The 24,741-nt window shown below is 46.0% G+C and overlaps 1 protein-coding gene across 1 annotated transcript; it reads left to right on the plus strand.

The window, feature by feature from the left end:
• The first annotated feature begins 922 nt into the window (after nt 1–922).
• wu:fb13g09 (ATP-binding cassette sub-family C member 5) lies at nt 923–24,340 on the plus strand. Its single transcript, XM_062524425.1, has 29 exons — nt 923–1,211; nt 2,142–2,332; nt 2,768–2,923; nt 4,492–4,639; nt 5,739–5,972; nt 6,948–7,121; nt 7,292–7,439; nt 8,587–8,735; nt 9,080–9,187; nt 9,461–9,853; nt 10,145–10,216; nt 10,391–10,515; nt 10,716–10,788; nt 11,316–11,519; nt 12,227–12,352; nt 12,527–12,638; nt 12,862–13,046; nt 13,441–13,587; nt 15,011–15,140; nt 15,427–15,580; nt 17,839–17,967; nt 18,751–18,937; nt 19,227–19,316; nt 20,747–20,939; nt 21,114–21,273; nt 21,369–21,447; nt 21,638–21,751; nt 22,340–22,504; nt 22,628–24,340. The coding sequence occupies exons 2-29, from the start codon at nt 2,151–2,153 to the stop codon at nt 22,733–22,735; spliced, it is 4,245 nt and encodes a 1,414-aa protein (XP_062380409.1). The 5' UTR covers nt 923–1,211; nt 2,142–2,150; the 3' UTR covers nt 22,736–24,340.
• Nucleotides 24,341–24,741: the final 401 nt, after the last annotated feature.

The following is a 24,741-nucleotide window of genomic DNA, read 5'->3' on the forward strand; positions in this document are numbered from 1 at the left end:
GTTGAACTTGAGGGTGACTCAGGCTAGACGTGAACAAAAACATTACCCGGAGACTAAAAGCCAAAGTCTGCTTAAAAGCTAACCGAGAAAACTATTTAAACAAAGTGACTGGATCAATATCAGCAAAATTCATTTCGCCTTCACTTGGTAGTTGATCAAGATGGACTTTGTCCCACAACGTAGTAAGTATGGCATTCATCCATACACCCAGGTTACAGAAAACATTGTAGCCTATGCATGCCTTAATGGAAAAATACAGCGGACGATAAGACCAAAATGCGTAGGCTATTAGGCCTGTCTTTGCCCAACAAAATAGGCCTCTTGGCTAAATATAACACACGACTATTAATTCTGCAATTCTGAATCCCCAACGGGGCAGCCTACAAGCATCCTGGGTGACTGACTGTAGGACTATACTCAAATACGCCAAACAAACACACTTCAAAGTGGGTGGTGGAGCTGTCTTATTTCATTTTGTACTAGACTCTCAGACACTTTCAAAGATAACAAACATCTAGCGGTTTTCTGTTGGCAGATTACCAGCATTGTGTCATGGCATGGTGTTTGCAAGGTACATTTAGTCGGAGGAGGAAGAGTGCAGTCACATGCCAGAGAACTCCGCGCACGTGCACTGTGTCAAGCAAGAACAGTATCATCCTCAAGTGTCAACTGTATATGCATGGGCTATTGAACGAATCGCTCTGTTTCACAACTCTCAATAACTTTATATTTGTCTTCATCTGCCCTGATACTAAAGTGGAGGATGGGTTTCTGTGCGTTGTCTGGCGAATCGATGTGTCGCTTACAGCTTTCTCTTCAGCAAAGCTGTAACTATGGAGACGTTACATGCAACGATGTGGTTGGTTGAGAACTCATGACGTAAGATGAATATGGGAATTCCGTAAGCAAAAGCCAACGTGAAACAGCTGAACCGACTAGGTCTCAGTGAGACTGTAGCACAAGTTGGCACTTGCAACCAAATTCGTGAAGCTCTACTTTCTTTAATTTTCCGGTGTAGCATTGTTTTTGGAGTAAATCAACGCGTGTCAAAAGACAGAAGACAATATGCTGACAAGTGTACATCAGAGGGAGATGTGAAGAACACATTTTAAATGAGGACCTCAGTCTCAGCAAACTTGTTTGTTTACATTTATTCGCGAGTTACAGGTGAAACAGCAAGGATCATCCATTTAGGGTGAATAGTTTCATATGTAAGTATAACTTTTTTTAAAACTAAGATGGTAGACACGATATTTACAGTAGACTAAACATGGGGTGGAAATGTTATGGTAATATGGGAATATTGTCTTTTGGCCACTACTTTCTGTCAAAGATCTGGTGACATTAGTTAGGCTTACAGTAAACAAAGTAGCCTACAGTTGTTTCTTTTCTCTGAGGGAACTAATGCTTCCTCTTTGGATTTTGTTATACCACGAGAGGAAGCTTAGGTTATAATTGTGTATGCTTGTGTTTGCACTGCAACCTGAGTGTGTTGGCCTTTCTGCAAACTATAGGGCAAACAGACCAATGACTGCTTTGAAACTGTTTAAACACTGTGGTCCTCTGAATGTGTGGCTTTCATTGACTTTTTATGACTTCCCTGTAATCTTAGCACATTGTGCATGCATCATGTCATTGCTGACAAACATCTGAAACAAAAAATGGTAATAGCATGGGATATCAACAAGTGCTGTTAATTATTTTATGGCTGTTTCTATTGGTGGCACCCCTGCTACTTGCAGCCAGGGCTACACCATGTAACAGTAGTGTAATATATATATATATATATATCAGGAAAGTTACTCTGGATTTCAACCCTTTGGTAGATCTCTGGCTGGGCCATTGTAGCAGTACACAACAACATTGACCTTATCATGGGGCTATGCCAAAGAGGGATCAGTGACACTCTATAGACGTACACACGGCTCATGTGTCCGACCTCTCGGTGTCTCTCGGCCCTTGAAGCTGCCAGTGAGCTTCTTTAAATAGATAGGCCTAAGCACTTTATGTTTGTCCTCGGGGCCTAGGCCCGTGGCTGTAGTGCACTTAAAACGAGTCAAGTGCAGGACTTTACTCTGAAGCAAGATTTCACATTCTGTTGTTTTTCTTGTATTTTTCTTGTGTTTTGTTTTGTTGACCAGAGGGCAGCCATGCATCCTGATATCCTGGAGGTTGCCAGCTGGGTGGAGGGCCTGTCCATGTCCTCCCCCCCATCATTACCAGACCCAGAGGATGAGGAGGAGGAAGAGGTCGAGGCGACACGGGGCATGAAACGGATAGGCAGATATCGCCACAGTATTCAGATGCTGAAGCCTTTCAGGATCACGCACAAGTGAGTTCCTGTTTTCAGTTGGCACATGTTGGGCCATTTATGCTGACCCTTACACATGCGAGTGTGTGAGTGCTTGCGTATCTCGGTCTTGGGGGGGTGAGGGGGGATAGAATACAGAAGGATGGCATGATAAGGAAGGTTACTTATCCCCCAGACACAGACATGGCAAGCTGATAAACCGGCCCTGAACTTTTTTCTCTCTCTCTCTCTCTCTGTTTTTTTTTTTTTTTCGCCACTCTGCAAGATTTCTGTGAAGTGCCTGCAAACTGCTGTTCAAACACCAATGCATGATTCATCTTCCAGCAGGAGCTCAAGACAACCAAAGCCCTCTCAGTCCTACGCACTTTTCTCAGGGCCAGAGTGTTCTCTTCCCACCCTCCTCACATAGCACTCAGGCGCCTGCTTAGTTGACTCTTGCTGCTTCCTCTCCCGCAGGCATCAACACCCCGTGGACAATGCAGGTCTATTTTCCTTCATGACCCTACAGTGGCTCTCCCCATTGGCCCACAGAGCCCACAAAGCGTCCAGCCTGAGCTTGGAGGACGTGTGGGGCTTGTCCTGCCACGAAGCTTCGGAGGTCAACTATCAAAGGTAAGACGTAAATGCAGCATAAACATACCCCCCCATTCCCAACCCCAACACACACACACACACACACACATACTCCCACCCACCTCAACCCGAACCTATGATTGATAAGTTCATCAAGGTCCTTGCTGTCACTGACTCAACAGACAAGCCTTACCCCAATTCCTGACCCATTTCTGTTATTTCTGTACGCAGTATTTTTTTTCCCCAAGTGTATGCAAACAGAGACTTTGAAAGCATTGCCCTGGGCCAAGGTCGCGGCTGCAGATTTTGTTGTGGCTTATCTGAAGGACTACGTTTGGCTGTTCACATGGGATTCCCCTGTGTCACGGTGGTCACCTCATGCATCCACCACCTGCTTCTGTTCTTTGTGACTTGGACCAAAGCGTTCTAGGAGCGTGGGGGTTATTAATAGTGGGGATTAGAGATTAGAGAGGGAAAGGTGGCTAGGCCCAGGCTCCCATAGAGTAGTTATGTCATTAAGCATCCTCTCATTGGCTTCACCTGTACATTCAGTCCACGGAGTTCCCTCTCTGTGACTGGAGTCGATTTAAAGAGCTTCTGGCTGGACGTCAAGGCCCTGTTAAATGAACTTAAACAGTGACTCCTGCTGTTTGCCCTTCCCAGCAGAGGTGAGATACTCATGAATGCACGCACAGGCGGCTCACTGAAGGGCTGTCGGCGATGAGCCGGTGATTTTTGTTGTTGCGTCACCTCCTCGCTTTTCAAAAATATTTTTCCTTTTTCAACTCCAGGTGTGATTCCCATAATCAGGTTCTCATAGCTCACTGTTTGTGTTTTATTCAGCCTTTACTTGTGAGATCCTGCCAATGCACACACACACACACACACACACACACACACACACAGAGACCTTCCCGTTGCCTAATCTTTCTCCTTTTCTCCTTTTCACTGACTCTCTGTGTCTCCCTCCTTCCCCCTCCCTCTCCACGAAAGAGCAGAGTGTTACTTTTCACTGCAGTGTCTGAGCATCTCTCACTCTCAAGTGGCTGGCCCTCAGCCAGATTTGGCTGGGGTATGTTAGGAGGGCATGTGTGTATGTGTGTGTGTGTGTGTGTGTGTGTGTGTGTGTGTGTATGTGTGTGTGTGTGTGTGTGTGTGTGTATGTGGGTGGGTGGGTGTGTTTCTGTGTCTGAGAGTGTGAGTATGTGTGTGTATGTTTTTGCAAAGCACTTGCAGTTTTTATGACTATTGGTTATGTAACCCATGGAACCTTCTTAAACAGTGTTGTTAAGGACAGAATACCTGCATGTCCATGTATGGCTGTGCAGAATATTGCAAGTCCTTATTTGCCAGATGTTTGAACGAGATGGTTTGATTGTATTTGAGTGCTCTGAATCCACAAAGACAAGACAAGAAAAAAAGATGAATGACCTTACTTGGTGAAAATATTACAGCAACAGATGTACAGTATGTGACAGATTTAAACAACCGTTGCGTCTGAGACAAGCATATTTTCATGCGCCCCTGCTGTAAGATGAATCATGCATTGGTGTATGACATGGTCTCAACCTTTTTTCTCCCATCTCCGGTGTGTTTGTGGTGAGCAGGCTAGAGACGCTGTGGCACGAGGAGCTCAAGAGGAAAGGCAAAGATGGCGCCTCTCTGTCGCGCGTCTTCTGGAGGTTCTGTCAGACGCGCATGCTGGTCGCCGTCTTCTCCCTGCTCATCACCATGATAGCAGGTTTTATTGGACCAGTAAGTTTCTATACACACACACACACACACACACATACACAGACACGCGGGCGCGCCTGTGCATGCACACCCTACACACACGCACACTAGTTTTGTCTAGCAAATCTGCTGAATCAGCAGACTCTGCAAGTTTTTGCCAAATTCTGCTTTCATTCAGTAGATTCTTGTATTGTCTCATGCTGACTTAGAATTAATATTGGGTTTAGAAAGTGCAAGGCACCACATGGCTTTAGGTAATGAAAACAATTTTAAGCCACCCAATTGTGGTTTGTGCCAAACCCGGAGGCGTATTGTTCTTTCTTATTGCCATATTTGCTTCCTTTCATCCCTGCAAAATAAGTATAAATCAGAATTAATGCCAGGAAGGGCTCTTGCAGATTTATTATTGTAATGGGCATTTTTTTTGTAAAAACTCATTTTCATTTGGCAGCAAAGAGAATTTTCATTTGTTGGAGTTTTGGAGTGCTTCAGCATTGCTCATTTTACTTTCCCTTTCTATCAAGGCCAAGGTATGCACGGGCGTCATACACGCTTGCAGCTTTCCACTAATAGCATTAGGTGGATTTACCTCTTACACAATAGCACACTTGTTTCACCTCACTGCCTACCTCTAGGGCCCCTTGATTTAGTTTGTATTGATTGATGCTTATCTGTCCCAAATCATCTTAGGGGAAAAAAAAAAAGAGTTGGCTCTCGAATTGATTTTATTTACGTAAGCCTCTGATTGTTGTTGTTTATTTTCTGGTCGGCTTGCTATCGAACAATGATCCTCTGTGTGTGCTTTCTGACTATACCCCCGTTCATTCCCCCCCCCCACCCCCCCCCCCCCACCACCACAGCCCCTATCACACGTTTCTCATAACCGCATGCTGAATATATAACATTTCAGATCGCCCATGCCTAGTCCTTTTGTCTCTCTCTTTCTCTCCGCCTCTCTCTCTCTCTCTCGCTCTCAAATGTTCTTGCCTTCCATTCCATCTGTTTTTTTCTGTCCTCACACCTCAACTCTACCATTTCTCTCCCTCCATCCTTCTATCCCTCCTTCTCTCTGCCCACCACCCCCTCTCCCTTCTTCCCGTGCCGCGTGTGGCGTTCCCAGGCGATCCTGATCCGGGCCCTGCTGGAGTACTCCCAGAGCACGGAGAGTTGGCTGCCCTTCGGCCTGTCGCTGGTGGCGGGGATCTTTGTGACGGAGCTGATTCGCTCCTGGACGCTGGCGTTCATGTGGGCCCTCAACTACCGCACGGCCTCACGCCTCCGGGGCGCGGCTCTCACCTTTGCCTTCAGCAAGATCCTCAGCCTGCGCAACACTCGGGACATGAGCATGGGAGAGGTGAGAGGATCATTACAGGGTTTAGATGCCGTGTGTCCTCAAGCTGAGTTGTTGTTGTTGTCCTCATGTGGCGGTCTGACAACCTGGGTTAACCCCGGACATAAAATGAACCACAGTTGAACCTTGGCCATGGTGTTGATATGAAAGGCCTACGGGTCTGGTCGTTGAGACTAAATGCTACTGTATGTACTGGAATTTCCAGTTTCCTAATTGTTCCTTGTTTCCTAGACTGTTGCATTTCCTCAGTCTATTTGAAACCAAAAGCATCAATGAAATATAATGGCTTTATTGTCCCTTTTCACTAAGCTGTCCCTCTAAAGGCTTATTTACAGTCGCCGTTCCTGACCGGTCACGCGACTATGTGACGTCAAATTAATGTTGATCCCTCTATCACACGAAAATGTTTTGCCTCGTGCAGGCAGCTCTCCTGCACAGGAGATTTTTTTTTGTGTGTTGCTAAACAGGACGAGCTTGAAACCAATATCAGGGAACAGGTGTACGTACAAGCATAAACCACATTCCGGCATTTCATTATGCATAATAATCCAGCAAAAGGTGACGAAGAGATTTATTTTCAACCAAAGGATATCTGCTAAGACCTGAAAAGAAAGTGTCTTTCCACTTTAGGAAATGACACAAACTCATCTCTCAGTGCCAACCAACACCTTGGAAACTACATGTAGATGGTAGTGTCCCCTAGATTTGAAGAGCAGCAACCGAAGTCTGAAGTATCACCACAGAGGCTAATTTAATAGCTACTGCTGTCAGAGAACGGTTTACATTTCTTCTAGGTAGAGGTAGCCTTTTTACAACAGCAACAGTTGTTGTGAAACGGCTATCTCTGTTGCAACTAGTGTCGCGACCACCATGCGAGAGAGTAAATAGTTTCGCCATTCCAGTGACGTGACGTCACATTGTCACACAAAGGGTCATGAATGACAAGTCTATTGAACGCTTAACCTCTTCTCCCTGTAGCTGGTGAATATTTGCTCGAGCGATGGCCAGCGCATTTACGAGGCCGTCTCCGTGGGCTGTCTGCTGGCAGGCGGGCCACTCATCGGCGTCCTGGGTCTGTCCTACTCGGCCTACTTCTTAGGACCCACTGCACTCGTCGGCTCCGCCGTCTTCATCATCTTCTACCCCACTATGGTTGGTATCTAGCCAGCTGGTGTTCCCATTCAGCTCATGACTCATAGTTAACTCATATTAGATGAAGAAAGTCTGAAGAAATTCTGTGTGTCATTGCTAAGTGACTCAGTACGGAATAAACAGAGTAAAGCCGTTGATGGGAAACATGTCCACATTGTGTTTTTTCGTAGATGCTTGCATCAAGGCTGACTGCGTATTTCCGGAAAAAGTGTGTGACGATCACTGACCGACGAGTCCGACTCATGAACGAGATCCTGGGCTGCATCAAATTCATCAAGATGTACTGCTGGGAGTCGGCCTTCGCCAGCAACGTTCAAAGTGAGTGACTCCACGCGGGCTGTTTAAAGCAGTCAGATGAAGCTCCCCTCCCCTTCCCTCCCCTCCCCATCCTGTGCTGGCTTCTAGAGCTCGTTCAGGAAAGGGGAAGTGGAGCAGCTTGTCCTGGTTTTCTTGTTTGACTGACTAATCGGCTCCGCTGTCTCCTGGCTGTTGTCTTGACTGCTGGCGCGTGTTCCCTTCTCTCAGGCCTTCCACCGCAACACCCCCCCACCCACCCCCCAAACCCCCTTTAATCTCTCGCACCCGCACAAGGGTTAATGTTCCAAATGCCGTTTAAAGCTCTTTGATACCTAATGCCCATGGAGGGCTGTTCCACTTAGCGGAGCGTCAGATGAAAGAATTTCCGCACGAGGTGGGCCGCATACGTTGCGGATAAGGATAATTTTGCACTTCTAATCATGAAGCTAATTGCCTATCTCAGAAATCCATTATCCGCCAGTTAGGGCACCGCCCGGTTATTTTAATCGAACTGTTAGTGGGGGGAGGACCTGTTTTTCCCCCGTGTCAACATTCTTTTGCCCCAGTTTATTTCAGTGCTCAATTATGCAGAAGATTCTGTCAGTGAGACACCAAATGTAAACAACTGCATTCTGCTTCGTGAGTGTGTGTACATGATGTTCCAGTGAGGAGTTTTTTTTTTTTTGAGAAAATATGTGTGTTTCAAAGCGTGCCCCACCCTATCGCACTTTATTGTCTGCACATTCTGTAGTCAGGGGAGCACTGTTTTGGCTCGGAGTGAAAGTAGGACTGAGGAAACGCTGCAGGGTGAATCGGTACGCTCTCACACACTCAGAAGACACAAACACAGGGGGCACGGAGAGGGCAGAAATGGGGTCCTGGACGTCTGCCAGCGATTCGCCATATCTGTCAGCTGCCTACCGTATATGGTGTGCGAGGAAAGCGATCCCCAAACTATTTTTGTCCCAAACCCTCCACAGGCTCGAGTTTGTTGTGAGCGTAATGGGCTGTGGATGGATCTTCAACAAAAAAAACAACTCCTGTGCGTGAATAATAGAAACTGTTTTCTTTTTGTTATTTTTTAATGCTTTTGCTTTTTATTTTATTTCTGTCTCTCTCTCTCTCTCTCTTTCTTTTTCTCTGTGGCCTTCCTGTTGCCTCCGTTCAGAGGTGCGGTCAGAGGAGAGAAAAACGCTGGAGCGGGCTAATTACGTCCAGAGCTTGACCGTAGGAGTCGCTCCCATTGTTGTGGTGATTGCGAGCGTGTGTACGTTCACCCTTCACATGGCCCTTGGATATGACCTCACCGCAGCCCAGGTACGGCAAACACGGCCCCACTGTTATGGTGACAAGTGGTGTTTAACCCTGTTTCCAAAGTACACAAGCACCCACTCACATACAGTGTGTACACACACACACACACACACACACGCACACACACACACATGCACTCATGTACGCATTCACTATCTGTTATCGTGTTATATTAAGGCCAAGGACAGCAAACACAGGCCAAGTCTGTGGTCTGGGAACTGAGTTAGTAGGCCAACACGCTGTTGATTTGATATGTTGGTTTTTTTAGTCACGTGCAACCTGACCTCAGCAGCCTAAATTCAGACCTGATGATTAATCGCTGTCCACCCTGTCGTTCACCTCCGCAGGCCTTCACGGTGGTGGCCGTGTTCAACTCGATGACATTCGCTCTCAAAGTCACCCCGCTGGCCGTCCGCTCCTTGTCCGAGGGGTCAGTGGCCGCCAAACGATTCCAGGTGACTTTTTGAGTTTGTCGGAAAAAAAGTGGGTCAATCTCTGACGAGATGTCTGTGGAAAGAGCAGTGTGCTAGCGGAAGTTTGTTGGTGCAGTGTTGGCTCAATAAGCTGAATATGGTGGTGATTGCCTCCACCTTCTAGTGTCTAAATGCTCTCCAGCTTAACACCTGTAGGATGGTACAATAAAGCTGTGGGACTCCATATATTGTAGCTTGTTACAGATTGATACAATTGCTGTATATTCTGAACCACCATGTAACATCCACCCACAGAGACTTTTCCTGATGGAGGAGAGAGAGCGGATATCTCCTAAAGTGGAGGACCCTGAGAACGTGGTGGAGTTCCGCGACGCCACCCTGGCGTGGGAGATCGCCCGTCCGCCCTCGGCCAAGAAGCCTCAGCCTCGCGGCGGCGGCGGCGGCATCAAGCGCCTGCTGCGGCGGGAGAAGCTGAGCCTCTTCATCAGCACGGACGACGGGAAGACCAAGGGAGGGAGCGGCGGCGGCGGTGGCGGCGGGGTCGGGGGCGACGGCGAGAACCCCAACGAGGACCACCTCCTCAGCCACATGGAGCAGGAGAGCCCGCAGAGCACCATCTCCTCCACCCAGAGCATGCGGCCGCCGCTGCTCAAGACCCTGCACCGCATCGACCTGCGCGTCAAGAAGGTATGAATGAGCTTTTGGGGCCTCTATGACCTCTCACCCCGATACCCTCCCCGAGGCCTCTGGTGTAGGGCAAAGCTTCATTGGGACAGGTGCAGCTACAGAAATAGTACAGTTCAGGTTGACGCTATGTTCTGTGTCAAACTCAGAATAGATGTAAGTTATCGGATCGTGTTGTGGTGCCACTGTAGCCTTTTGGGCAACATTGATTGTTGGATAGGCATTCAATAAACTACATGCATTAATTCACCTATTGTTTATTTGTTTGTTTGTTTGTTTGTTTGTTATCAACAGGGCTCACTGGTGGGAATCTGCGGAGGTGTGGGGAGTGGGAAGAGCTCACTTCTGTCTGCTCTTCTGGGGCAGGTGAGGAACCTGTACTAGTCCAAGATTACCTGGCCATATGAAAGCATGTTTTGTCAATCACTCTGGCCATTTTGAAACTCACCACCTCTCTCTCTCTCTCTCTCTCTCTCTCTCTCTCTCTCTCTCTCTCTCTCTCTCTCTCTCTCTCCCTCTCTGTGTCTTTCTCCCTGTTAGATGACCTTGCTGGAAGGCTCTGTGGCTGTCAATGGGGGCTATGCCTATGTGTCTCAGCAAGCTTGGATCCTGAATAATTCCCTGAGGGAGAACATCTTATTTGGAAATGAGTACAATGAAGAAAAGTGAGTAGAAACACGAATGGGCCACTAAAGGTCATTGTATGTATTGGGCGTGTTAAGTCTTTGATATGAAACAAACATAATAGTGTCAAAAGAGGACAATGTGATTGTATATGTGAAGTGCGTTTGTTATTTGTATGATTCAAAACAAATGACATTGTAATGAAAGAGCACATTGTGCTGTGATTGTTCCCTCTTATCAGATACCAGGCTGTTCTGGAGTCTTGCTGCCTACTCCCAGATCTGGCTGAGCTTCCCTATGGGGACATGACTGAGGTAAGTAAGGAATAGCCTGTCACAGACACCATTAGCATTGCCTTGCTCCACAATGTGTTTGGGATTGTAAACAACCTTGCTGTATGTGTGGTTAAACTTGCCCAGAATCTCTACCTTGTTTGTGAGCACGTTGCTGTGCCCGCAACTGTAATTTCATGGTTAATTTACATTGTAGCTCAGCTCAAGTTCCAGCTCAGTATTAACTCAATATTGTCCCTCACATTAATTCAGCTGAGCCAAACGACAAGGCGCACACAAAACTCATTTTTCAGCTCCTTCTGTGATACTGTTTTTCTCTGTGCCTTAATAGGAAACTCAGTACAAGCTTTAACACAAAAATGCAATGGTGTAGTGTTGTATACTTTGATTTATATATGTATTACTCTCGCTCATGAGTTCATTACGTTTTCTGTCAATGTGACTGTCTTTGCTGGGAGGCATTTAAAGCACACGTCCCTGTGAAATTGAGAAAAGGCATCAAGAGAGATGATTATTGATTAAATACTTTTTTTATTTTCCTCCTGCAGATTGGCGAACGCGGTGCCAACCTGAGCGGTGGTCAGCGCCAGAGGGTGAGCATGGCGCGTGCGCTCTACAGCGAGCGACCCGTCCTCCTCCTGGACGACCCGCTGAGCGCCCTGGACGCCCGCGTGGGCTCCTGCCTCTTCCACAGCGCCATCCGTGGGGCCGCCAGCAGCAAGACCATCCTCTTCATCACCCACCAGCTGCAGGTGAGGGCACACACACACAGACGCGCGCGTGCACGCACAAGCACACACACACACACACACACACACACACACACACACACATACACGCTGCAGTAATCATGATGAACGGGGTGCCGTTTTTGTTTTGTTTCTAATCATTTGAAAGTCTGCATTGCAGTCATTTGATTAATTGGAGCTTGAGATGGAGGAGTGCATCAGTAGTGGGTTTTAGTACCGATGGCCCGGTGATAAAGGTGCTCTACGCGATGCTACGCCATTTCTAAGCTAATCACATACAGCAAAGCATTACCTCACCATCCACTGGATGCCTGTGCCTAAACAAACTGTAAAAAAAAAACCAATAATAGCGTGCCCTCTGTGGACAGTTCAATAATAACGTGCCCTCTGTGGACAGTTCAATAATAATGCGCCCTCTGTGGACAGTTCAGGCTACAAAAAACGGCAACCAAAACAACCTGGTCCAGCCTGGACCATATGAACATAGCAAACTAACTGTTCCAGCCAGTCACCGACGAGATGCGTGTTTAGAAGACTTTCAATTGCACGGGAGGGAGGGGGAGAGAGTAATGAGCTAGCTCTAGCTCTCTGTTTTGCTTGACCGTCAACAGAAGTGACCTTACCCAACATCGCCTAAGGCACCACCTTTGACACATTGCTGAGAGGTTAACTTAACGTTATCTAAAAATGTTGGGTTGTTGTTTTGGCAGTACCTGGCAGAGTGCGATGATGTGATCCTCATGAAGGACGGGCAGATAGCGGAACATGGCACCCATGCCCAGCTGATGGCCAGGGAGCGAGATTACGCCAGCCTCTTCAACAGCGTCCAGCAGGAGGTGAGGGCAGTTGGGTTTCTATCAGGAAAACACATTTAGTTCTCTCTTTGTCTCCCTGTCTCCCCAGCTAATGATCTAAGTGTCAGTGATGGACTGTCTCTACTCTCTCAAAGACCAGCGTCAGTGTGCGTTGTAATGGCTTGATGGTTGTTGTTCCTGCTTCCTCTCTGGCAGAACTTGGTACGCCAGAACCTGAAAAACAAGCAGAACAGCAAAAGTGAGGAGGTCAAGATCTCCTCACCAGCACCAAAGGCAGTACAGGCTCCAGGCAAGCCAAAAACCGGAGGTAATCGCTCAAGGCGGCGTTTGTTTGTGTGTTTGCACGTGCATCAGGTTAATGAGGTGAAGTCCTCTCTATTCTCTTTGTCCTCCTTTGACCACATTCTCACTGTCATGTCTCTTCTCCCTGTCACCCATCCCCCATCTTCATCCTCTTGCTTCCATCCTCCTCTTCCCTCTCGATGTCGTCACCTCTGCCGTTGGCCCACTCGTTGACTGAATGGGCGCAGATCAACTGATGCAGGCGGAGGAGAAGGGCTCTGGCGCCGTGTCCGGAGCCGTCTACGCCGCCTACATCAAGGCCGCCGGCGGACCGCTGGCCTTCGTCCTCAACCTCCTCCTCTTCGTCGGCACCACCGGCAGCATCGCGTTCAGCAACTGGTGGCTGAGCCACTGGATCAGGCAGGGCAGCGGGGTAAGGTGTCCCTCTGGGCCGTCCGCTACTCACTAACGCTGGACGTCACTTTACACAGCCGGCCGGGCCGGCGAGCGAGCGCTCGTCTCGAAAAACACTTACCGCTCCGAGTGTCAGTCTGAGTGAATGTAATTCGAAAAAACGAGACGGGTGATTCCGCCATGATGTAAAGCTGAGATTCCGAAGCGTGGCACTGCGCAGTGAGGGGGGGGGGGGAGGGGAGAAACAAATGTGCTGCAGAGCTGTTAGCTGTGCGCGCGCTAAGCCATCCTTCTTCAACACAAACAGTAATGACTCCATAGTCGCTCACGGTTGTAATCTGTCCTCCTCATTGGAGAGGAACTCGTAGGTCCCTCACTCGATTTCAAGTGTCTTCCATTGTCTGTGCCTACAGGATGCAATCTTATTAGAGGGAAATGAGACCATTGCCAGTGACAGCATGCGGCTCAACCCTCACATGCATTACTACTCCAGAATCTATGTGCTGTCCATGGGAGTTGCTGTCCTTTTGAAGACCCTGAGAGGCTTTGCGTTTGTCAAGGTAATGTCCTGCGCTGGTCCTGACTGTGTTACATTATAGTTTTAGTTGTACAGCCTGTTTTGTGTGTCTGTGTGTGTGTGTGTGTGTGTGTGTGTGTGTGTGTGTGTGTGTGTGTGTGTGTGTGTGTGTGTGTGTGTGTTTGAAAACTAATCACAAAGGATAGATGGGAGTCTGCACACCTTGTTATATTGCATGTGCAGCTTTTTCACAAAGTACAACTTTACTTTAGAGTAAGGAAAAAGAACAGTGCAACACTGCAAATTTAACGGATCAACCAATTTATTGATGAGCTAACATTTCGGGCTGGTCAGACCTTCATCATTGAAAACTAATGACATTCAGCTCAGAATGGGGTTGGTACAGTTCGCAGTCTGAGATCATTTTTAACCATCGTGAAGATGTAGCATGTCTTCCCTCCATATCTGTGTACGAAGGGTAGAGTTGGCTCAACCCTCCTTCCTTTACGGCACAATAAACGCCGCCCTCACAGGAAGGGCCGGACATAATCTCCTCCGCTCGTCTCGATGTTACCGCCATTGTTCTGCCTCCACGGCTCCTTTTAATAGGCTATCCTTTCAGCGAGGCCTCCCTCTTTGGATCTGCGGGGCCGTAATTGAAAGTGCCTGTGGGCTAAATCCATTTATCTGGTCGTTGCTGTGACACATGGCTTAGAGCTTCTCTATGCGTGTCCCTTTGGGTGGCTGACTGTCCTTTCCTCTCCATTAAGTAGGCCTGACTGAGTCCTAAAGGGGGCTAAGGTCCCTTCGTAATTGTGTGCCACTTGTATTCGTTAATTTTTCAGTGATGGCTAATCTTTTCCCTTTCTTATTTTTTTTCCCCCTCTCTCTCGCTCCTTTTTGTTACCCGGAGGTGAGATTAGAAAAGTTTAAAGGAGGGTAGGCGTTCAATATTCATTAGCGAAATTAATTTGTCCTTGTGCCTTAAGCCGTTTTGTCCAAGTGCGATGTGGCTTTTCATTGTGGGGCCTGCGCACTCAGGGGTTGCAGCCGCGGGCCGTTTTGTGGGCCCCGTGTGAGATCGTCGCCCATGCGTGAGAATTTTAGGACATGGCTGTCGATCACTGAACAAATGTGCTCCCATTTCACAACAGATTGAGATAGTCATGGACAACCGGCTCACTTTCAAGTGCTGACAATGTGGCCCATGTGTTATGGAGTGTGTACATAGCTGCGCGCTGCGATCGCCGTGAATGCCTGTGTTTGCATTGCATGGACATTTTTGTTTGCTTTATGGGTTTTGCTGAGAAGCAGGCCAGCGTGTTCCCAGAATAGGTTAACCAGGCCTCCTCCAGCCCAGTCCTAACCCAATGTCCCATGTTATTTGTTCATCTCGTGTTTATTACCGCTAATCTGTTTACATGTGCCGTTTCCCTCATTGCATCTTGTTTGTTTTTATCTGGCAGTGCACCGTTAAAGCTGCCTCGACTCTCCACGACAAGCTGTTCCAGAAGCTGCTTCTCAGCCCCATGCGGTTCTTCGACACGACGCCACTGGGGCGGATCCTGAACCGATTCTCAAAGGACATGGACGAAGGTGAGGCCTTGGGGCTAAAGGTCACTCTATTTTTCCATTAACACACAGAACAGCAAAGCACTTGTGCCGGGTTGCAGATGGAAAATTGAATCTCTCAGTCCATTCCCCAGGACCTCTAGGGGCTGAGCTCCAGACTTGGGAGTGGTTTGACTTTATTTGGGTTCCTGGCCCTAGGAGAGATGTAGCACATCACATGCAATCACGTCTAGGCTCGAGACATTAGATTACATAGACAAGGAGGCCTGGTCTGACCGTGTGTGTCTTCCTCTGTCTTGTCTCCTTTAAGTGGACGTCCGGCTGACCATGCAGGCAGAGATGATGCTCCAGAATCTGTCCATGGTGCTGTTCTGCATGGGCATGGTCAGCGTGGTGTTCCCCTGGTTCCTGGTGTCCATCCTGCCTCTCGGTACCTTCCTCTTCCTCATCAACCGCATGTCGAGGTGAGAATCGGGCCTCTTAAAAAAGTAATTTTCTAGTGTGAGTTGTCTAGTTAAGATGTGCTGTCGCTTGACTTCACTGTGCCATTATGAAAGCAGGTAAGTGATGAATTTCTTGGTGACATTGAACATGAATGGAAGCAAATGTGTGAGTGTCTCTTTTAATCTTGACAGACTCTTGAGAAAGACTCGCTTTGTTGTTTTGTTTCTCAGGAAATTCAGTGGCTTGTATGGCGTCTAATCAGTAGAACTAAATTAATTCTGTTTCTCCTTTTTTTGATGTGACTCTGACATAATCTCCACCTTGAGCTCATTCTAAGGAAGCCAGACTGGATGACAAAGATGTCTGTAATTTATACAGTGGAGTCTGTCTTTTTCATCTTTTCAGTAATGTGTGTGTTTAATTCTACCTCAACTCATGGATTAAAGGAAAAATACATCTCCATTTCTCAAGGTCACCAAGACGAAATCAGTCAGTTTTACCTAGCTCGAGTTGCTGGTACAGCCCTACACTCTGGGGGCATGTCCGTGAGCTCCCATACTGTATATGCGCCCGCCCACAGAGTACAGCCAGAGAATGTCTAATAGGGGGAGAACGGCCACTCTCTAAATACTTCCGCATGGTACTGCAACTAGAGGGCGATCGCAAGCAGGTGGAGAATGAATGGAGGTGAATGGAGTTTCTCCTAAAATCCACTTTTCTCTGGATATCATTTTTTTGTGTAGAAATCGGAATATTGCATACTAAAGGGGGTCAAAGAAAATACACAAGGCTGAGTATTAGATTTTTTGAGTGCCTTAATTGTTCTAAAAAGCCTTTCAAACGTGTCAATGACGTCCTTCATTAGCAGAATGCTAGTGTGTTATGGGCAACAACGACCAAGCCTGTGAGAAACCAAAGGGCCATAAGTAATTGTTCATTTAACTTTCTACCTATAATCCATATTGAGCTTGCAAAAGCTAAAATCCAATCTTTGATTTTTCAATGACAATCAAGTGAAACAGACCAATTTAGCCGTCTAGCCGTCTAGACCCCCATTGTTTTGCACTTGCTCGTGATCGCCCCTAGCGGAACTGCAACAGGAACTGCAGGTACAATGGTGTTAATAGGGAGTGAACCGGCTCTCCATAAATGGGCTCTAGTACAGCACATAAGCTGTCTGGCTGCATTAGCTGCTAGCTGTAGCAAGTAAAGCTAGGTAAAACCTGGGGACTATTGATTGACTACTGATGATTGGGAAACATTTCCAACACTAGCATGGTAGATTTTACGTTAACTTTAAAATCATTGGTCTAGCCTAACCAATTACATTTATGAGGGATTCTTAACATTACTTCCTGCCTTGCCTAAACTTTACAAACTGACAATAAACAGTATGTAGGCAGTAGCAGTATATAGGCCTACTTTTGCTGTAGTTAAATTGAATCCGACTGCCATTTTTGATGTTTGCAGCTGTTGCTACTACCTTTTACCGTAGTCAGATTAAATTGCGAAACTATAGAGAGTCCTCCCCTCTGGTCACTGATTGGCCTGACCTTTTTTTGGGTGTGATGGAAAAGTTAGTGAATTATGGTGTTCCAGACTAGTATCTCTGTGAATCTCTAGGTAGGTGAGGCCAATCTAAGAAAATAGACTCTGCATATCACATCTCGTTTTATTTTGTTTTGTTTCCTTTTCCAGAGGACAGAGCATGGTGTCCTCTATACTCTGCTCCTAGACTGCCCCCGCCATCCACCCCCGCCCCCTGTCTTCTTTATGAGAGAACGGATGATTCATGGTGGACTTGGTGTTCTTGTGGCCCCCGTCCATTTGATATCCTGCATCTAAAAGTAGAAATCACCCCACCTTTTGTCAATAGATGGCTGTGTCTCTCACAATCGCTGCCGCTCTCGAGTCTGGTGCCCCTAGCCAGCTTAGCACCGACGTGTGACAGGGGGGGGCCCATAAAGGCACCCATAAATCAGCTGCGGACGCGGTTATGGCTCCAGGAATGGCTCTGCCTGGATGTGTGCGTCCGTGTCGCACTGTCGCACGATCCCCTTTTGTGTGCTCCACTCCAGCGAGCCAAGAAGCTGTCAGTCTTGACAGCCACGAGGTCTGCACAGACGTAATCTGCTTAAAAGCGGATAATGTGTTTTACACTGCGGCACTGAAGAAATTTTTGTCTGTTTCTTTTTTCTTTGCATTTCCTTGATGAGTGTGAGTGTATGTTTCATGCCATATTACCATATTACTATTAACCCAAATGATCTTGTCTCAGGGTGCTGATTCGGGAACTGAAGCGACTAGAGAACATCACACTGTCTCCGTTTACGTCTCATCTGACGAGCAGCGTACAGGGTCTGTCTACCATTCACGCCTTTGGCAGAAGTGGTGATTTCCTGCAGAGGTGAGAACGCATGGATTTAGACAATATGTTATCACTCCCAACACCACCACCTCATTAGCTGATTCTAGAAGCAACATCGCGGAGAATCCAACATATTTGATATATCCACTAATAATATCCATCAGCACCTTTTTGAAACTTCCCCAATTACCATAAAGGTGCATCTTCCTGGATGACGAAAAATAAGATTTATAAGCTTTATTGAATACTTGCCAACAATACACATTACTTGTGTAATTATGTCTACAAACTTGGATCATATGTTTGTTAACCTGATCACCTTCAGCTGTGAACTAGCTATAATCATTGTAGTAAACCTTACCTTAATCACCATCTCAAACAAATCTCAACGCATTCTTCAATCATTACTAGTATAGCAAAACAAGATGGTGTATTGATAGAAAAGTACAGTAGGACTAGTCTGGCTATCACCATACTAAGCTCAATCGTTTAAGATTGAACATTAGTCTGGGGAATCTGCACTTTATTTCTACTACACAAGAGGTGTGATCAATGAGCATAGTTCAAATGACTGTATGCTTGGATAGTCCTTCAACCAATCAGACCAATGATCCTAGTGTGCCTGGTGGATAAGCCAGTTTATGATTGGACCCAGCAAATGTGGACAGGAAGCAGGAGAGATAGATGTGCAGGTTTCCAGCCTGAGCTGCTGAGCGAAATCCAAATCGCCAGTAGATCAGGCTGGGTTTACAGAAGGACATTGTTATATGTACTGTAAGAGTCTCACCTTGACCTTGACTGACTCACCTCTGACCCCTGCAGGTATCAAGAGTTACTGGACGCCAACCAGGCCCCCCACTTCCTGTTCAGCTGTGCGATGCGCTGGCTGGCCGTGCGCCTGGACCTGATCAGCATCTCGCTCATCACCCTCACGGCGCTCCTCATCGTCTTCATGCAGCACCAGATCCCCCCGGCGTACGCCGGCCTCGCCATCGCCTACGCCGTGCAGGTACAGTACGCACACGGGCCGACACAGCACGCTTCCTCTAACTATTGTTGTGTGACCTACTGTACCCTTCTGGTGATCTAATGGTCTTATGTGCGTAATGTATCTGTAAGTACTGCAGGTGTAAACCTCTACCTGTTCCCAGGGAAAATTCTTTAGATGTTGTTTGCTCTTAGCTGATAAAATCTCTCGCTTAGCAGATTGATTTAGATGACATGCACTGTGAAACTGTCTCTCATCAGTGTGTAGATATTTACCAGCCAAACTGGCTTTCTTCCTCTCATTCACGCAGCTCACTGGCCTGTTTCAATTCACCGTCAGACTCCTGGCCGAGACGGAAGCCAGATTTACGTCAGTGGAACGAATCAATCATTACATAGAGGTAAGGCCGCCAGGTACCAGGGGTGACAGACCCTCTCATGTGTCAGCAGGAACGAATGCGGAGGGAGAGTGGAGTGGAGGGGGGGGGGGGCTCGGGGGCGTCGGGGACAGAGCTCACGCTATTCAATTGACACGGCGCATGCCGGGTATCAAAACATGGCGCGGCATGGGCCGAAGGGCACAGCGGCGCGCTGGCAGGGAGGAGACGTCAGGCGTGGCGAGCCCTCCGGCGGGGAGCGATGGGGAACATATGGAACGCAGCGGGCAGCCGCGTCACGCGATGCAACGCCATCCATTTAAAAAAAAAGCAGCATCACAGCATATGCGGAGAGGGAAAAAAATGACTAGTCTGTCTTCGAAACTCCATCACTGATTAGTATTCTACTGTTACTTTCACAATCTTTTTTTTTATATATAGCTATATAAACATTGAACATGAAACATGAAAAGGATGCTGAATAGTTAGTGTGTGAATTAGAGTTTATATGGAGTATAGTGATGGCACAGTTAGTCATATCATGTATTACATGATTATAATATGATGACGATCATGAAGATTGTGATAATCTGCTCTGATCGGTTAATTGCAAACAATCACAATTACAATATTTATTGCTGTACACCTAATCAAGCCTAACCTCGTAAGTGACGTGTCGGAACAGGAATCAATCATAGGAAGTCATTGAAGAGCAGATTGATGCGCTAGTGACTCATAGTTACAGTATCTGTGCCATTTAATCATATAAGTTGTCCTGAACATGTTAGGTGTCGGATCCCAAGTGATTTTCTCTCTGTTGGGGCCTAAAAGAAAAATGGCAAGTTTATAATAGCTAAAATAAGGAACAAGATTTACTGAATTGAGTTGCTTGTGTGCTGCATTGGAAGCCCACACTGCAGTGTGAAATTAATGTTAAGTTAACCACTTTGACGTTGATTAAAATAATACTGAGCAGACTGTTTGAAATGAATTGCACAGCACATTCTAACACAACACACTTGTTCATCTAACTAAATGTCAACATAAATTATGAAACACTTATGATGATTTATGTATACTTACTAACAACAAAAAAATAATTTCAGAATAGTTTGTCAGCTGTATTTGTATTTGACTCCACATTTAGAATGGCATTATTGAAGTAGGGAACGCTAAATTGGTAGGCCTATTTATTTTTGATTCAAGTCATTAGAATTGCTAATTGTAATAACGTTGTCTCTGGGATTAATGTCCGACTGTCATAATTGTTCAGCCAGCCGTAATGTCTGGTGTGATTAAACACTTCCATTCACTCTGACCTGATATTCTGTTTATATTCTTCTCTCTCTCTCTCTCTCTCTCTCTCTCTCTCTCTCTCTCTCTCTCTCTCTCTCTCTCTCTCTCTCTCTTTCTCTCTCTCTCTCTCCTCGTCTCCCTCCCTCTATTACCCTCAGAACCTGGAGTCAGAAGCCCCCCGTCAGATTGCTGACAAATCCCCTCCCAACTCCAACTGGCCTGAACAGGGAGGTGTCCATTTCCAGGACGTGGAGATGCGTTACCGTGATGACCTGCCGCTGGTCCTAAAGAAGCTCTCGTTCCGAGTCCTTCCGGAGGAAACCGTTGGAATAGTCGGTCGCACTGGCTCAGGCATGAAGACTTCCATTGAATCTCTTTTGTTTATATTTATTGTACTTTTTATCTGTTTGTTATGTGCTCTCCTGTGGCCAAATAAAGTGCCTGAGGTGTAAACCCCCCCCCCCCCAAAAAAAAACAGCTCAGTGGTAAATCACTTACACGGCCCATCTGTTTGCCTCTCCACAGGGAAGTCCTCCCTGGGAGTCGCCCTGTTTAGGCTGACAGAGCTGAGTGGCGGCTCCATCTTCATTGACGGCGTCAACATCGCTCACATCGGCCTGGAGGATCTGAGGAGCAAGCTGTCAGTCATCCCCCAAGAGCCTGTGCTCTTCATCGGCACTGTCAGGTACGCTCTACGTCACTTGGTACACTTGGCCATTCGCTTCGTAAATGAAGGGCTGTCCGATAATCAACGGACTGTTGATCTCTCTCTGTCGACAGGTCCAACTTGGACCCGTGGGGTCAGTACACGGACGAGCAGGTCTGGGACGCGCTGGAGAAGACGCACATCAAGGACATGGTAAACAAGAATAATTAGTGTCAAGCCAACAGGCGTGTTACTCAAATCACTTTGCTTGAGAAAGGACGGCGAATAAACAACAGCCCTGCAGCAACTGCAGGGCTGTTGTGCAATACACAAACCTTGCGTTTGGCCAGATCATTTCAGAATGCCTGATTGCTCTGCTCTTCCTCTTGCGCCCTCTGTCTAGGTGAGCCTGCTGCCTCTCTCGCTGCACTCGGAGGTGACTGAGAACGGGGAGAACTTCTCGGTGGGGGAGAGACAGTTGCTGTGTGTGGCCAGAGCACTTCTCAGACACAGCAAGGTACAGCTCCATTGGGATTTCCTCATTTCCACCATCTGCCTTTTACGATGCTGTTACGATGTGCGTCCATGTGTTTAGTAATAACTGATGTGGAAGGTGTTGCTGTTGTATAGAGATTACAGATGTATCTTTTTGAAAGCTTTCCAACTTTACACTGCTAGTTGCAATGAATAAGAGTCCATGTCCATGCTTAAAAATGACACATTTTTTTAAGTAGTAATTGTTCTTTCTATTGTTCAAGTAGTCTTATTTGAGTAAGACGTGCATATCTATTCTCTGCCTGCTCGCATAAGTGGATGTTGCACTGCAACATATACAAAATGGCTAAACATTGCCACCACATGGCTGCAAATAAAGACTCTTATCATATCATACTGTAGTTGAGTAACACGACTGGAAAATAGGGTCCGTGTTCAGAGATGACCAAAACTTCGTCTTATTGTTTGAAAATTCCTTTTATATTTTTTCACACCTCAATCAATTTATTGTGGTTCTCACTCTCAGGAAGGTGATGCTGTACTGTATACTGTGTAAGTGTACTGTACTCTGTACTGTGTAAGTGACTTTTAAAACTGGACATTCTTTCAGATCTTGCTGCTGGATGAGGCGACAGCAGCCATCGACTCCGAGACGGACCGTTTGCTTCAGGAGACCATCCGTCACTCTTTCAAGGGCTGCACCACCTTAGTCATAGCCCACCGTCTGAACACTGTGCTGGGGTGCAATAGAATTATGGTGCTAGACCAGGGACAGGTAAGCCTTTTCTTGCACAATTGTAAAAGGAGTATTTTTCTCTCTGCTTTTGGCTCTAAATTTAGCTCTAACTTCTCTTGATCTGAGTCATCTTATGTTTTGTTCTCCTTTTCCCTGTGGCAGATTCTGGAGTTCGATACCCCCTCTAACTTACTTGCAAATGAGAACTCTCGCCTGCGCGCTATGATTGAGGCAGAGGATGGGAAGCTGAGTCACTCTCAAGATAACTGAAAAAGCCACAGAGGATCTCTTCTTCAAGACCACCGTCCCCCATCTCTCTCTCTACACACACACACACACACACACACACACACACACACACACACACACACACACAGAAAGCGAGATGGCTCCCTCGGCCCCATCTTTGAGTTTTAGTTGTAATCCTCTTACAAAGTAAGAGTGAGACATATACAGTATGTGTCAGATATATATATCTGTTTCACTTGACTGCTTGCAGTGAGAAAGTGTGGGCTCGGTCTTCTGTGTTCCACAAGATATCTAAAGACACTGTGTGCATTGAGTTCATTGTTCCGTTTTCCTGTTCAAAATGTTCAGGAGTTGTTGAGGGTAGGGGCAATTTTTGAGGCGTAGTTTTAAAATGGCACCTTAATTATTCTGTAATGAAAATGAAGTGGAAAAAGTGCCTTGTGGTGTGTACCTCCCTCTAAAGACAGTGATTGTGAAAGCCCAGTATGTGCAATCGATGATCAAAAACTAATAATTCACTGACAATTTATTTCAACTGGCTGAAATGTCATTTTGCACAATTTTCTGTTTTGTTATCATTTATTGAGAGGTTGAACAGTGAGCGTTACGTTGCACAAATGTCCACTGGATCAGCCAAAGGCTGAAAAGTTGTCTGTAAACATCCTCAAAAGAATCATTCCACGTTTTTTCATCAAGCATCACCATTGAGCGGTGCATACCAATGGCCAGATATAATCGTGTCTGAAGGTGTTTTCAAATTTATGGCAAGGTGCATAGCATTGTTAGCTGTGTGCTACGACTGTTTTAAAATGAAGTTATAGTAATATATCATTTGAAATACTTTCTGCGGGAAGGGTTATTTTATTGTAGAAGCTTTTATATGAGAATGACCATTTACTTTTCTATCTGCTTGCAAATGTTTGACATTTCTCACTATACATATTTTTTGTTATTATTATTACAGAAATGTTATGGTGTTGGCACACTGAACGGTTATATCCATACTCTTGGATTGTTTTCTTTTTTTATGTAAAAGATCAGTCAGGACAGGTGATCAGGTGATCTTAAGCAGGTCTGATGTATTTTGTTTGTCCTGTTTCAGGTCTTGAGGTGTGAGTTGTTTCAGAGGAATTGTATGAAAATCCATGTTTCTACATTTGCTTCAATCTTGGAGTGTATGTGGGATATAGCCATTATTCTTAAATACCTCCTGGAGGGGTTGCAGAATTGTACAATACTCAACCCCTCTAGTATCATCAACACAAGTTAAGCCAGTCTTGGTTTGGTACAGATTGTAATTTAGTTAAATGTTTTTATTGCAGCAATATCATTGTGTTAAACTCGTGTTAAACAGTTCACCCTTTTCTATAAGTTCCAGAATTTGTTGTTAACTTGTTGTTAACTCTGTTGCTGAATTTGCAGTTGCAATTAAGCACCTGCACGGGCCATAGGCTATGTCTGCTTAAATGCAAGTGATTACACTGAGAAAGTTGTTAGTCAGCAATGTTGTTATTGTTGCTTGAGATATGATGCCTTGTTTATGACCTGAGATTGTGATTTTACAATTGTCTACGATTTTGTATGTTCTAGCAGATACAAGGATGCTTCCTCAATAAAATATTTTATATTAAATGAAACTTTATTGCACACTTTTTCCAACACTGTAATACATTTTCACCCTCTGACTTATTATATTGAAAAGGGTAATCAGATTAATCTTGACAAAATGTATAAATGTAGCCTATCTGAAATGGCAAACAAGCAAAAAGGAAAACAGCAAAAAATTCCATGACCATAAATTGTTTGTATTCTAGCAGAGACACTTATATATGAGCCTATAATATGCCTTAACTTCATGTAGGGCTAGGCTCATTCAAATACGTAGACACCCTTTTGTTCGTTCTCACGCAGCTCACACGCAATGCTAAAAATTATGCGCTTAGATTGTTTTACTAACTTCATAGGAACAGAAAATAAAAATGTTTACTATGTGAGTCAAAGCCCCTAGAAATAACGACGAAGGGTAT

This window comes from Sardina pilchardus, chromosome 21 (assembly GCF_963854185.1).
Source record: "Sardina pilchardus chromosome 21, fSarPil1.1, whole genome shotgun sequence".
NCBI classification, from domain to species: domain Eukaryota; kingdom Metazoa; phylum Chordata; class Actinopteri; order Clupeiformes; family Clupeidae; genus Sardina; species Sardina pilchardus.